The following is a 15,791-nucleotide window of genomic DNA, read 5'->3' as shown; positions in this document are numbered from 1 at the left end:
TTTCTCTCACTTTTCATGCATGATGCATAGGGCTGGGTGTCGTTTAAAAAAATACGATACCAGTACCAATACCAGTACCCTTAAAGTGATACCGATACCAATAGAGTACTTCATTCGATACCTTTTTTTTTAACGTTTTGGTGGCATCTCGGCACGCTGAACTGCCAACTCCGTCACATACACCGCGCTCGACTTCACCATCACAGACTGTATGGGTTGTAGCTGCTGCGGCAGTGGGCCAATCACACGTCGCATTAAATCGAAGTATCGAATGCAGGTATCATTTGACTGGAGAAGTTTCGATACTACTTGGTACTGGGTTATTTCGGTCGATACCTTAAAGGTATCGAGTACCGATACCCAGCCCTAATGATGCATGTATTTGCATTTCACCACATCGTGCTCATTTCACAAAATTTCATGAAACCAGGCTGGACAGATATTTTTCTGCAACAGAACACTGTCTCGGACTATAATCCACATACACAAAAAAACAAACCAAGATGTGCCATGATTGCATGCCAGTGGTATTTTCCTCCATAAAATGTGTGTTATGCAATCCTATATTGTTCAACGTTTCGACCCGAGGGTACGGTTTATAAAGATGCCAACCCTGTTCTCCTGCCTGCTAGACACAGCTTGCCCGGCCTGCTACTCCATCTCTCTCTTCACTGCCTTGGGGAGAGAAATTTAAGATGAGATTTGCATATAACTTCAAATCAAGTGCAAACCTATTAAAAGATAATATATTAAAATCCTAAATTTTTGCTTGAACAACAAGGGGTAATTTTCCTATTCACACCAGAGCTGGGGCAGATCGGGCCTGCACACACACACACACACACACACACACACACACACACCACCATGCCTCCGTGTTATGAAAACAGGAGCTCGGTTTAATGCTTAAACTTGCCCTCTGAAGGTGTGTTCCAACTACACGCATTCTACCAGACATGACTATCAGATAAACTGCAGAGGAAGAGTTAAATATTGCAGGAGCCGCAGTGTGACCTACCTGGCTGTAAGGAAAACACCCGCCCTGCTCTAAGGATCATGGGAAGGCGGAGGAATCAGGAGTCAGAGCGGGACACCGAGAGCCACAGAGAGAGGCGACGAGGCGAGGATGAGGAGGTTTTTCCGAGCGCACAGGGATGAAGACTACAGTCAGATCCAGTACCTGACGGCCAAATGCAACCGCCTGGCACATGAGAAAGGTGAGTTATACAGGTCAAGTCTTTTAACAGCTACATTTTCAATCAGTTACTGCAGTGTTGGTTCTGTCTAATGTTAGTTGCCTTCATGCTGGTTGTGTCAGATTTTACCTAACTGCCCTGACAAAGTTATTAAATGTCTAATTAGCAAACTGGCATTTAGTGTAAATTCAATGAAGCCGCCAATAACTGAGAACGACGGCATAATATTAAGTCAGAAAAAGCATCCGTTTCCGCTTATATTGATTGATCATTATCCAAAGTGACAGGTTTTATGAACGTGCAAATACAATACTCAGATCCCATAATGCACCAGTATAATACACACAGATAGTCATGCATTTACTGTGGCTGTGTCTGAAAGCGCATATTACCTACTATTTACTGGGTGTTTTCAATGTTTTAGGTTGATGTTTAATACCAGTTGCATGCCATAAAATGAAAATACTTACAGATGTTGATGTTGCCTTATGTATTGACATTAATGCGTTGTTAGTATTTGCATATTTTCCTCTGCATACTGTCTTTGGTAGCTAGTAGATACTTGGTTCAAAGGTCATGACATGAAAGTGAAACTACGCACAAAAGACTGTAAAAAGTGCATGTTGCTGTGGCTGTGTTTTTAGCACCAGTGACAGTTGAAGGAATAACATTTAACAGAATTATCACATAATAACAATAACACCATAGTGACTGTAATCCATTACAACTGTATTGAATCAGATTAGGATTGAGTAATTTCCTGTTAAACGTGTTTGAAGGATAAAAAGATATGCTGATTGGAAAATGATGGACACACCTGGTCTAAATAATTTGAAATAATGATTGATCATTTTTAAAGACGATGCTAACAAGGCTGATTCAGATTAAACACGTACCATTTAATTGACACCTTTAACCAAAGCATCACACAGAACCACAAGTGCGTACATTTTAAAGCTGGGTATCTGAAATTGTCTAGAAATCTGAATGAATGATCCATTTTGCAACTCCAGAGAATTTACACTTGAGTAGTAATTCAAGAAGTAAACCAAAAGTAACTGAAAATAATCTGAGGACATTGGTGAGCTGGAGTAATTGAATGAATTACATTGCTGGTTACAATTTTAAGCATGTAATCCTACTTTGTAACAGATTATATTATCAAAGTAACCATCCCTGTCATAACAACAGAGATAAAACCAATGAATGAAGCACAAACATCAATTATCAAAGAATTTTGTAATCAAGGGATAGACATCAGCTTTATCAAGTGTCAGACTGGTTAGCCTCCAAACTACATCAGAATCACACAGATGCCATACAGGATACTTTTATTTTATTTTACTTTTACTTACTTACTATATAACCAGTTTAGTCCCTCTGAGGTCAAAGATCTCTTTGCCAAGGGAGACCGCAGCAGCACATTTAGTTAAAGTTGAACAATATACACATTTCATAATAAGTAATAGACAGTAAATTATATGGGAAGAATAAGAGAGAGAGAGAGAGAGAGAGAGAGAGAGAGAGAGAAACAATGCCACAGTCAACTTAAAGGGGTAATCTATGACTTCTATTGATCTCTATTGGCGATTATAACATCGATAGAATTTCTCTCCTCCTACACAAGTCTCTGGCACAGCCTCCAGATACACTGCATGGCCAAAAGTATGAGGACACCTGCTCATGGAACATCTCATTCCAAAATCATGGGCATTAATATGGAGTTGGTCCCCCCTTTGCTGCAGCCTCCACTCTTCTGGGAAGGCTCTCCTCTAGATGTTGGAACATTGCTGTGTGGATTTGCTGCAGAAATAGTGAGGTCAGAAACTGATTTTGGGGCGATTAGGCCTGGCTGGCAGTCTGCGTTCCAGTTCATCCCAAAGGTGTTGGATGTGGTTGAGGTCAAGTTCTCCCACACCCATCTCCACAAACCATTTCTGTATGAAGCTGGCTTTGTGCACGGGGGCATCGTCATGCTGGAGCAGGGAAGGGCCTTCCCCTAACTGTTGCCGCAAAGTTGGAAGCACACAATCATCTAGAATGTCACTGTATGCTGCAGCGTTAAGATTTCCCTTCACTGGAACCAAGAGGCCGAGCCCGAAACCATGAGAAACAGCCTCAGATCATTATTCCTCCTCCACTTTTGGCCATGTAGTGTACATTATGGTCAGTTTGTGTTATAGGGCAGTAAAAATCTTACTGCCTCTTTAATCAAAACATAATTTCAAATGGCACATACTGTATATCTCACATTATATAGAGTTTAGAAATGAGTCCAACATTGCTGTGGTGCTGTGTGCTGTGTGGTACAGCAGTGCTCGACAGGGAGTGTCTGCTGGCCAGAGAGAGAGAGCGGAGGCTGCAGAATGATCTGGAAGCTGTGGCCACCCGGCTCCTCCGCCAGGAGCAGATCGACACGCAGCTCAGGATCAAACACGACCAGCTCATCAGCAGGCTGCACCAGCAACAGGTGAACAGACTGTTTTAGTTCTGCACACATTTCTGGAGGCAGAAATAATCTCATTGGTTGAGTTAAACCTCAGTGGGCGGAGCCAAAGAACCACAGTTTATTGTACCGCAAGTTAGCTAACTGGCAAACTTGAATGGCAAAAAAGGAACTCTAGTAAAAATATGAATAAAAAAATTGAATGGCAATGACTTCTTCTTTCATGTATTCATGACCAAGGCATTCATGATGTTGGAAGGTCAGCAGCTAGCTAACTAGCTTACCTAACTAGCTGTAGGCTAGTATGGCTAGTTTGAGCTATCTATCTAGGCTAAGGTCAACATAGATAACTTAGTATGACTAGATTGCATTTTTTCAGTTAGTAGCAGAGCGCTAGGCTTCATAATATTAGCTTTCTCCTCTTATAGTTTTCCTTTTTCACTGCTTCAGATAGTGTTGCCAACTCTCTTCCAAGAAAAGTAGCTATTCACTGCTCAAAAAGTTGCTAGAAGTCGGCAGATAACATCATACGCTAATTTTCATACAAATATATTTGCTGCACAACAAAGTTGCCAACAGAGGCTTCAGTCGATCATTAATTAGCCAGAAAAAGGTTCTTTGGACCCGCTCACTGAGGTTTAACTCGACCAATGAGATTATTTCTGCCTCCACAGCAGCTCTGCCTCTGAGTAACTGAAACTCTGATCTGCAGCAGGTGACCAGCCCAATCCCACAAACCCTGGACACTATAAATCAACTGCGCATTGAATGTGGTGGCCTTGTCATCTGCTGTGTATAAGAAGAATTGCCTCCTGGGAATACTTAAAGATCCACTCTACGCTATTTAACTCTAGTTATCATTCCCACCATGATTTCGAGCACAGCATGCAGCTCCATTTAAAAAAAATGTGACGTGGTAATTAGAGTATTGTTAGGCAGTTGTAGTTTAACCTCATTCCAACCTCATAATTTGAAACAATTCATGCATACAACCATGGCCATGCCAGCGGGGCACCTATGCCGCAATTACTGTAATTACACTGCAGTTAAGTGCCAGTGTTAACATTGAGTAAAATGCACACATTTCCTTACAATTAGCTTGGATGATTTCAATATTTTATCATAATTTGAAGATTCCCCATATGGTGAAGTGAAATTCCATTTATTAAAAACCTGTATTTATCTAGGGAATGTTTTCCTGAACATGCATACTGTTTTTCAGTCATTCCCTGCTCCCTGCTCACATTCATACAGTTACACAATTTCTTACTTGTTAGCCGCCCACTACAACCACAGTCTTCTACTGTTGGCCACTGAACCAACAGTAGGTGAGTGTGTCTTCCCCACCCAGATTTATTTGATGTAATCTCATGTTTGGGCTTGCCACAAACTGCCTGACCTATAGGTGCGTTGGATATCACTTCTGTCTGAACAACATGGTATGATCAGGCCATCTCAAGTAAGCTCACATTTTCTTAAAAGCACAGCAAGTGACTACATTCCTCACATATGAGAATATATGTTTACATGCGTGTGTGTGTGTGTGTGTGTGTGTTGTGTCTATGTTGATGAGATGAAACTTTATTGATCCCTGGGGGGAAATTAAGTCATTGCAGCAGCAAGGAAGGAAACTATAATTTAAGCACGCAAATACAATATATAATAGGCAATAAAAACAGTAGAAGCAATGAATAGTAAATATAATAGAACAATAAAAAACATTAAAAGCGATAAAATAGAATATAAACAGCTGTGTGTATGCTGCCAACAATTTCAGCACTACAGAGTGAGAGGGATGGGAAAGAGTATGGAGTACTTATATGTATGGATTTACTTAGTATCTGTGTGTGTGTGTGTGTGTGTGTGTGTGTGTGTGTGAGTGTGTGAGGGTGTGCGTGTGAAGGTGTGTTTGTACGTGTCAGTGTCTAACCTACATGTCCCTCTGCTCCAGGACCTGGTGGAGTTCCTGCAGCAGCGTGTGATCCTGCTGGCGGAGGAAGCCTCCAGGGACGCCGAGCTGCTGCAGCAGGTCAGCTCAGAGCTGCTGAGTCTGCAGAGCTCCGAGGTGCAGCTGGAGGGCCTGGTGGAGGAGCTGCACGCTGAGGCCCAGCACAGCGCTGCACTGACAGAGAGTCTCCAGGAGGAGCTGCACGGGTAGGCCCACGACAGCATCTGCATGAGGGAGGGAATTTATAACAAGGTTGTGGAAATTATGCAAGAGACACCCAGAATGTGAGTTTACCAACCTTTTTATTAGTGACATGTAATTTTACATTGCAAGTAATATACAACTTTATTCTAGTTCCACTATTCTAACTGCATATTTTCAACTTAATGTTAGCTTACGTTGTCTGAATGCATATTGGCTGTTATCGACTCTAATCTTTCTTGCTCTTCAAAACAAACTCATGCAGAGTGTCACCAGGTAGCCATCTTTACATCTTTGCAACCAGAAGCAATGGGGCTTCTGGGAAATGTGGTATTCATTTTGAGAAATGCTACATGTAGCACCTTTAAAGCTGCTAGAAATCTTTATGATCTAAATCCACTACATTGTAGTGAGAAATATAAGACTGAGGCAAGTTACATGAAAATAAGGTCATTAAAAGAAGATACAACATAAATTATTACTATTCTGAAAATGTAAGTCTTTGGTTTATATTGGTGATTATTGCATTGTGGGGATTACTGACTAGAGTTCACAATCTCCTAGTTTTTATTTACATCAGTGGTGAAGATGCCAAAATGATGATGTACAATATTTAAACTGAGGGTGCAATATGAACCCTTATTGTTCTTCAGTAGAACACGGCCTGTCACAGTTTTGAGTTGTAGATGAATTATCTGGAAAAAATGGTACTGGTTCTGTCCCACCCCCTGTTGTCTGTAGACATATTAAACTGGCAGTGGTTTGATTTAAATACAAGCCTCCACAGTCCACCCAGCTGTCCAAACTGAACAAAATGTAAAAACGAACGTTAACCCAGATAAGGGCACATACTACACAAAGAAACATTAAAATGAATGAAAACCGCTAACTTTTGATTACCATCTCCAGCAAACTCAAGCCAAGTGAAGCTGTCACCAGCTGCTCTGCAAACACGCAGTGAAGAACTCCACCTCGCACTGTCGTCTCACGATCGAATAAAAACATCAGAGTTTCTAATCTGTGATTTTAAGTCAGCAAAAATACAGTCATCCTCCGAGAGGCGCCGCACCTCAATCTGCTGACTTCAAATCCCTGTGGAGAGTTAGGGAAGTTGGCTTAGTGTCAGAATATGTTATCACATTGTGATTCCAGGAGTTCTCCAGCCGACAAGTGAGCTGATGAAAGAGACCTTAACATGAACAGAGAGCTTATTATTTACATTTTTACATTTAGCGGAGCCTCTTAACCAGATTGCCTTACAATGGAAACCTTGCAATACATTGAAAGTAAGGAGTGGAAGGGTGAAAGCCGTCCTGACAATAGATCCCACAAATATTTCCCCGTCCTTTGAACGACCATGTGTAATACAGAAATGTTAGGTAAAGAAATAACTCAATTTAACACAACCGCTGAAAGGGAAATTCATCTGCCAGTCTGTGACAGAGCAGCAAGGATCAAGGAGGGTCCAACATGTAAATCTTGATGAATAAATCTGTGGAAGAAGCACCTGTTAAAACACTGAATACTAAGAAACAATATCTAGCACAGTCATCTACTGAAGCCTTTTAACATTTCAAATGAAAAGCCTTCATGCTTCTTCCCTGTAGTTTTCACCAGTGACTGTTGACATTACTAGAATAAAATGTTCGTCATAGATAGTGCACGTTTTCATCGGGAATTGGCAATGATAAAATTGGGAGAAAATAGGGAGAAATACAGCAGTGCTGTGTCATGAACCAGACCTGGGTCATATTGTATTTGCACATTTTGTTTTTTTTTTTGTCTATTTAGGTGGCAGATGGGTGAGGTTTGCCATGCAGGACAATACAATGAGTGCCAGAATGTTGATACCATTACAGAAAGCCAATTGAAAGTCAATTTAGTTTATTCCTTTATATTTATTATATTTAGTTTTATCCTGTGACTGACAACTTACCTGATACTCTTTAAATTGTCCTGATGCTCAAAACTCTGCCCATCTGGCCCTGCAAGAAGATTAAAATGCCTTCAGAAAAAGTGTTGGGGAAACACAGAGACAGTGCTTTCTCATTCATTTATGCTTAAATCCCCATTTCCTTCTCCTTACTGTTGTCTGTTGTCTTATATTTGTCACCAACAGTAAGACAGTGGAGCTGGAGGAGCTACAAGGCAGCAAAGAAGCACTGACAGAAGAACTAAAGGAGTTACGCAGCGCCCATCAGAGGAAGGTGAGGGAAATCCAGCTCACAAACCAATTTACTTATGTATATAAAGAAATAGTTGCAGCCTTTGTCATTCAGGCCTCCAGCGCAGCCTGAAGCCAGTTTTCAGACAGTTTTGTAGATTGTTTCTGCCACATTCAGGGTATTTTGTTTACATGAGTATTAAGAGCCTGTATAAAGAAAATTCAAGTTGCACACTCTTCTCTTTTCTTTTAGTTCCTGCTAACCCTAACCCTTATTTCCTTATATGTTCTATATTGGGTCATAGGTCACAAAGTATCAGCATTCTGTGATATAAATATTAAGAGCCTGTAGTCAGCTCCACCAATCAATAATAATATCAGGGTTTCCCATAGGAGATGTGTAAGTCAAGGTGGTAGTGGCAGACTAACCTACAGTATATACCAAAATAAATAATGTGCGCACTTAATGTTCTCTATTTTCCTTTTAATATGCAAGGGCAAATAATCATAATTAACTTTGTTTGAAAAATCAAGGCTAACACAGTATACCAGTAAATGCAGGGAGTAAGGCAGAGCTAAATGTCATGAAGGAAATAATTGGAGGTATTACTTGACAACAGAGCTATATACCAATACCTATATACCACTGCGTATTCTGATATTATGGCTTTAACATTAGCTGAGTGTGTGGCAATACACTCACATGATGTGATGATCCCAGAATGATTTGCTCTTCATTGCTTGCAGTGTCACTTTTGGCCAGCAGATGTCGTGATTGGACGCTGTGTTCATTATGGCCTTGGTCTCAATGAAAGTAAACATAAATAATTGGAGTTTTTGAGTTTTTATGGTTTTACATTTTTGGTCAAAGTTGTAGCCAGCTCCACCAATCAGAAGTAATGTATTAACACAACTGTTGATGCTGTCTCAGGCTAGCTTAGGTCAAGATGGCGGTGAGCCAGCGAAAAACAGTGACTTATGGTCCACTGCCTGATTTTGAATAATTAGATTATTTCATGAGACAATGAAACGTAAAACCACAAAAGGTTCAAATTTATTGCGGCCAAATTTTAAAAACTACAACCAACGCGATCAGCACATTAATTCATAGCTTTGCTGGCGTTAGATTTGCATTAGTGTGTGTTGGGTCTGGGCATTACCGAAACATTCCTGTGCACTGTCAAGAGTTTTATTTACACTTGGCTCCAACGACACACTCCCTTACTGGCCCCTGACTCAACCAGTCCATCAAACGGAAAACAATCCAGGTCTACAATTATCTTTCCTAGGAGACATCTGCAGAAGTCCAAGAGAACAAAACAACAGACCGCCATGTCAGTAAAAAAAGAGAGACTTAATGAGAACGTCTATTTGTGGTGGATCATGCCAGTGAATTATTGTGAAAGTCCTGAGAGTCTGAGATTAAGTCTGACTCCATTGCCTTCGCTCATCTTTCCAGATGATGGCAATGAGTGCAAGAGGCAATTTCTTTCTTTTTTCTGATCTATTTTTAAGCAGAGACACACGCACCGCCATCACCACAACCGCCCCCATTATTTTCTGCTTTTTTGTGTTGTCTTGATCCCTTTTTAAGGGGCTTTAAGGGGCAATAAAGTATTTTCGTCTTCTTCTTGAGGTAAGGGAACTGCAGCAGGAGAATGAGAGGAGTCTGAGGAAACTACAGGAGACAGTGGAGCAGTTTGAGTGGCTGTGTGAGCAACAGCGCTACTGGATGTGTTGTGTCAAGAGGTGGGCAGTTTCTCCCTGCTGTATTTACCAGTACGCATTACCTGATCCAACTGTCCTTCACACCCACACACAGCATCTGATACACAGGATCCATTATACAAGATCTCATGTCTCTTGTGTTTTAAAGGGGCATTAAAGTGATGTTGAATTTAGGTAGTAGCTTGGGTTGTGTAGCTTCCTGGTCATGATTTAACCCCAAAATCATTGATTCTGTGTTAGGCTGTTGCTCCGTGAGAGATGATTGGAGAATTGCGTTTTTTTTCTCTCTCCATTCACTGCCATTGCATGGCCAAACAGGTCTGAAAATCACACTTCTAGCACATAAACAAACACGAACAAAGCAGCTTCTGAAAATACATAAAAAAACGAGTAGTGTCGTTCTCGTGTGTTTAAGCGATTCACTGTCTTTAGGTTTATTAAACCAAGTGTAACATCGAAATCCAGTCAGAAGAATTATGGTGTTACACTATGGTGTTCAAACTGAAAGGTTTAATAAACTTAAAGAAAGCGATATCAGCGACAAGTAAAAACTGCAACAACACTGCTAGAACTTATCTCCTCTTAGTCTCTGTCACAACCCCCCATCCCACTGAGTTACAGTGGCCTGTAACAGACAAACAATAAAGTCACGTTTTCACAATAAAGACAAGTAAGCTATAATTATAGCAGAGATCCAACAGAAATGTCTATATTTCAAGGGACCCTTCAGAGAAGTGAGGTGCTACTGTACTAAGTAAGACACGTGTGGGTGGGGGGTGGGGCTCAGTGTCACATTTTGTAAGGGGCCCCAGAATTCCCAGCAGCACCCTTGCTAACATTGGAAACAAATGTAAATTGTATGTTGACGTCTTCTGAAGGATTATGCTAGCTCTGCTGGGTAAACGTGAGGTTTCCGAGGTATTTTCAACTGAGCTTCATTTTCACATGAGAAACTTCAAGTTCTTATACATAATGTGAACATGCTTGCTCAGGCCCGCTAACCTCCCCACCAAATATTCCCTTTGGCACAGTCATAGTGCAGATGCCTGGGGTGAACAAGATACTAGTTTTGAGCCCTGCCTCTAGCCAATAAAATGTGTGTTCCTCTGAACTTTGCCACAAATTCAGAGATGAAAGATACTCGAAGGATACTCGCACCCTAGATTGGTTCTCCTAGCTTTACTAAAACCTTCTGTGGTTACAAAAGCCTTTGCAAGTTCAAAGTCAGCACTAAGACTTGTGATAGGTGCAAGACAATTTGTTTGACCAATCAGGGGTTATGTCATTGGTTTTGCACATGCTAAAAGGTTTTGCACCCAAGAAAGGCTTTAGTAAATCAGGACCTACATGGTTTAATCAGCAGTTTGAAACGTTCCTGAATCAACCACTAGAGGAGTATCAATCCAGTGAGTGGGTATCTTTTTTCTTTTTCATTGTCTCAACCTTTTATATCAGTCACACTGCAGTCAGTGTTTTGGATGTTCATATAAACTAACTCCTTACTACAGATTCAAAGACTGCCTGACAGAGGAGAAGGAGACTCTACTGCAACAGGTGAGCAGGTTAGAGAAGAAGGTTATGAAGCTGAAGAAGAGTTCAGACGGCGACAGTCCCACACAGACCCTCCTCTGCCCCCTACAGGACACTGAATGCAGGTAAGGATAAATATATATAGGATGAATAGAGTTGAATGATTGATTGATTGATTGACTATTTCACTGATTGATTGAGGGATTGGTTGAATGATTGAGCGACTGATCAGTGCCTGTGCTACTGAGAGGCCCTACAAAGAGAATAGACAAGGACTGATGGGGTTTTATGTTATTATAAGAATTAAACAATTGATAACTTGGTTGCCCGCTTGATCGATTGCTTGCTTGATTGGCATCAAAGGGATTAGCACAAAAAAATAACAATCAAGAGACATAGCAAGAGGCAAAGGCACATAAGGAAATAATTAAATACTGCTTCAGTCCAAATAAATCATACACAGACAATAGCACCAAATCAATCTATCATAAAATTCAATTTTGAATGTCCAAGTCTAATTTAATACTGCAACAACACAATACATATTAAAACACTTACCTCCATGACAGAGCTACACATCTTTTGCCAGAGATGAGCTCTGGAGTGTTTTAAAAACACTCTCCCATCGGGCATGAAATAAAGAAAAGAACATTCTTCCGCAGCTTCCATAATTTTTCTGTAGTTTCCACTTTGGTCCATCTCCTACATGCTTTCCAATATAACATGAATCTACATAGCAACTACTAGCTGTATAACCTGCCTTTCCTTTGAAGCAGGAGAACTTCGTGGGATGCGGAGGCCATGGCGGATCTGCACTCAAACGGGTTGTATGAGGAGCTCAGCCGGGTATCTATCTATCTATCTATCTATCTATCTATCTATCTATCTTGATGGTCATATATGTTTAAGGACTGTAAAAGTACCATCAGGGTTCATAAACTCTTCATAAAGTGTTTTGTTAATTAATCTTCTGGTTGCAGTCTGAAGAACTCCTAAAGATTTCTCTAAATCCCTTTACATTTTAGAGTGCACCAAGTTCAGCGTTTTTAAATCTCTGGGTAGGAGACAAGTGCAAACCTCAGGGGTGAAATAGTGGAGATTCATAACAGAAGGCTAATATTCAGGTGGACGGCCGCCAGTCCCCAGAGGAGCTGTTGTGCTGTCTGAACTTCCAGAGAACGCAAATATATCTTGGGCACTGGAGTCTGATTAGTCTGCTGTATACTCTAAAAAGTAAAAAGACCTTTGGGGAACCTGTAGAGGTTGCTCAAAGCCCTTTTGCAACCATAGGGTTCCTTGAAGAACTTTCGTGAAGGGTTTATGAACCCTGATGGTACCTCCACAAGCATCTAACATATGAGGGTTCTTCAAGTGACGAACTTACTTACCGGCTCCCTTCGGATTTTAGAAGAACCCCTGGATGAACCCCTATTTTTAGAGTGACAAGTTCAGTATTTTAAAATTTCTGGATCAGAGACAAGTGCAAATCTCAGGAGTGAAATAGTAGAAAACCAAAACACAGGGCTAAAATTCTTCTGAGGACGTCTGCCAGTCCCTAGAGGAGTTGTCGTGCTGCCAGAGCTTTCACAAAACTCTGATACTTCATGGGCACTGCAGTCTCATCAAAGTTTTTTTTTTCTGTCTGCCTGCTGTATACTCTAAAAAGTAAAAGGGCATTGAGGAACTATTAAGGGTTGCTATAAGCCTTTATGCAATCATAGGGGAACCCCAGAATGTTCCTTGAAGAACCCCTACAGAAAGGCTTCACAAACCCTGCTGGTATTTCCACAAACCTCTGACCTAGCAGGGTTCTTCAAAGAATCCTTTAGGGCTGTTTTTTCTAGCGAGGAACCCAAAGGTGACTATTGACTGCCTCTGGATTTTAGAAGGGACCCTCTATCTTTAGAGTGCCCAGTTCAGTATTTTAACATCTCTGGATCGGAGACAAGTGCATATCTCAGGGGTGAAATATAAATCCAAAACATAGGGCTAATATTCATCTGAGGACGGCTGCCAGTCCCCAGTGGACTTGTCATGCTGCCAGAACCTTCAAAAAACTCTGAGACTTCATGGGCACTGAAGTCTCATCAATGTTTTTTGCCAGCTGTAAACTCTAAAAAGTAAAAAGGGCTTTGAGAAACTTTTTGATTGCAAAGCCTTTTTGCAATCAAAGGGGAACCCCAGAACGTTCCTTGATGAACCCCTTCAGGAAGGGTTCGCGGACCCTGATGATACCTCAAACATAAGGAGATTCTTCAAGGAACCCTCTAGGAATATTTTTCTAACGAGGAACCCTAAGGTGTCTAATGGCTGTGTGTTTGGATTTTAAAAGACCCCCTATCTTTAGAGTGACAATTTCAGTGTTTTAAAGTCTCTGGATAGGGGGAAGCTTGACAGACAGAACATAGGGCTAATATTCGTTTGCGGATGGCTGCCAGTCCCCAGAGGAGCCGTTGTACTGCCAGAACCTTCAGAGACTGCTGATACTTTTTGGGCACCGGAGTCACATCAGGCCTTTTTCTCTGTCTGTCGGCTGTACATGGCTTCCTCCCAAGCCGTCCGGGTGCTCTTCCAAAGCAGCAGAGAGATGACTAATAATGACTGGAGGGAGTCGATTGCCAATAGCCTCTGTGCTTCATTCCCCTCACCTCTCACAGGCTCTGCAGTGCATTTCTTGGGATAATTATTCTGATTGAGTGCAGATGATGCAGGGTGTTTTTTTCAGTCCCTGCAGAGCTGAGAGAGAGGGAGAGGAAATTTAGCTGGAGGAACAGGGACCGCCGGAGACATAGAGGAAGCAGCCATGATAAAGCACATTACCGGTTTCAGCATTATTTATATATATGGCAGATTCACATAGTTCTAACTCTTAAATGCCTAAATGGACATAAGGGAGAACGAAATGGAGACACAGAAGTGGTATAGTTTTCCTGAATGCATTTTTCTCACTGTAAACTGTGTAGGTCTTGAGCATGGTTTATGTTTATTGTCTTTGGTCATGTTAACCTGCAGTTTATTTTTCTGTCCGCAGGCGGGGAGCTCTATTGACGGATACCAGAAACCTCCTTGAGGACACGAGCCTGGAGTCTTCTTCTTCTTTTTCTCTTCCCACCTTTTCCAACCAGAAGATACTGTAACTGCTGGATCTTGGTGTGTGGTTAGCTTTGTGTTGCACTTTCCAGTCATTGTGCAAAAACCATACAACCTTAGAAAAACATACATACAAAAAACCATACAGTGTCTATTCTTCTTCTGCTATTGTTTACCTGTCTTGAAAAGAATCTGCGTAATGATATATGAGTGAATGAAACACCGTACAGCTGTTTCACAATGTGCTTCTGTCTCTCTTTTGTTGTGACACATGTGTGTATAGTTATTTGGTCCCATTTTCCTATAATTGTCCATTATTGAAACCTTGTAATCAACACCACTAAAAGAGCAAAAAGCACCTGAGAATGTTCTTTTGTTGTTCTGCCAATGAATCCTCACAGGGAAGCACCAGCTGGCGTGCAGAGGAAACAACAAGTGTGTTGTTTTCGCCAAAATTAAACTGTACTGATTGTTCCCCCATTGAGAATTTGGTACATCCTGACTCAGACGACCACAATCACTTCACTTATCACTTCACTTTCACTTATCAACAAGTCTCTTAAATGTACATGAATGAGTCTTGGTGATATTGGTCCAGAGAAACAACTTAGAAGTACATAGTGAGACACAACAGGAACCTTGCAAGACAAACTATGGAGAGTAGACTATATCACTTTAGTGCTTTATAGCTGTGTGCATTTGTTGCATACAGTATGGTTGAAGCTGTAGAGGAAAGTGTAGATACTGACCAACAGTGTATAAGTCCAGACAATGAGGAAGTTAAGCTGAATACAATGAGATGCATGAAATAAATTATGAGTGTTGGTAGGCCTGCATTCAAGGTTGAGCAAGACTTCTCAAGTGAATGTTTTCCACTAACTCTTGTAAACAGTTTTTAGCCTGGGGCTCATCTTAGGCATCTACCAATACACATAATCTTCTGTAACTCTTCCTGCTGCTAATGAGGGTGAGCACCTATGTAGAAAGCTAGCTTGAATGTTAAGACCAGGGTAAACTTACAATGGAGTCAAAACTTGGCCAAAATAGAAACACAGTCAAACACGTCTTTGTATTACTTGTTTATTTACACTCCATGCCAGTTGGGCCGCATGACAATTAAAGAGGTAACTGTAACCTAGGGGAACTGGAGATAGCAGTGACAAAAACTCAAAGAAGAACAACAACAAAAGGATTTAGCAGTGGTTTGTTGGGTCTTAAAAATGCAGATATTCTCCAACAAGCAAGCCATGACTAAAAATGATTCATTTTGAAAGACTTGACCACAAGATATTAGCACAGAAATGGAAATGGAGACGTATTCCCTCAAGGAAACACAACCAATCATGAGAGATTTTACACCAAGCGCAGACGGTCTCGCAGTGGGAGCTGGAGTGCAAAGAATTCGACGAGTTCGGCCAGCAAGCTTGTTCACACTGTGGAGTCCGATGCCAATGTGATGCTTCATGTTTTTCCACAAATGTGCCCTTT

General features: G+C 41.1%; 1 protein-coding gene across 3 annotated transcripts; it reads left to right on the top strand.

The window, feature by feature from the left end:
- Window positions 1–1,029: 1,029 nt before the first annotated feature.
- LOC139927945 (uncharacterized) lies at window positions 1,030–14,777 on the top strand. Of its 3 annotated transcripts, none has more exons than XM_078289167.1 (8): window positions 1,030–1,217; window positions 3,512–3,666; window positions 5,594–5,796; window positions 7,911–7,998; window positions 9,592–9,704; window positions 11,192–11,338; window positions 11,987–12,059; window positions 14,245–14,777. In XM_078289167.1, the coding sequence occupies exons 1-8, from the start codon at window positions 1,127–1,129 to the stop codon at window positions 14,281–14,283; spliced, it is 909 nt and encodes a 302-aa protein (XP_078145293.1). In that variant the 5' UTR covers window positions 1,030–1,126; the 3' UTR covers window positions 14,284–14,777. The 3 variants fall into 3 exon arrangements, with proteins under 3 accessions (XP_078145293.1, XP_071776363.2, XP_071776362.2); XM_071920262.2 differs by having other exon boundaries at window positions 1,033–1,217; window positions 3,509–3,666; window positions 11,990–12,059; XM_071920261.2 differs by having other exon boundaries at window positions 1,035–1,217; window positions 3,509–3,666.
- Window positions 14,778–15,791: the final 1,014 nt, after the last annotated feature.

The sequence above is a fragment of the Centroberyx gerrardi genome, chromosome 16, assembly GCF_048128805.1.
Source record: "Centroberyx gerrardi isolate f3 chromosome 16, fCenGer3.hap1.cur.20231027, whole genome shotgun sequence".
In the NCBI taxonomy this organism is placed as follows: Eukaryota; Metazoa; Chordata; class Actinopteri; order Beryciformes; family Berycidae; genus Centroberyx; species Centroberyx gerrardi.
The sequence above is the reverse complement of the archived record's forward strand: the minus strand, read 5'-3'. Positions and strand labels throughout refer to the sequence as shown.

Coding starts and splice junctions, on each gene's coding strand:
- LOC139927945 (XM_071920261.2), top strand. CDS start 1,127: ATGAGGAGGTTTTTCCGAGCGCACAGGGATGAAGACTACAGTCAGATC. Junction 1,218..3,508: donor CCGCCTGGCACATGAGAAAG/GTGAGTTATACA, acceptor TGTGTGGTACAG/CAGTGCTCGACAGGGAGTGT. Junction 7,999..9,591: donor GCAGCGCCCATCAGAGGAAG/GTGAGGGAAATC, acceptor CTTCTTCTTGAG/GTAAGGGAACTGCAGCAGGA.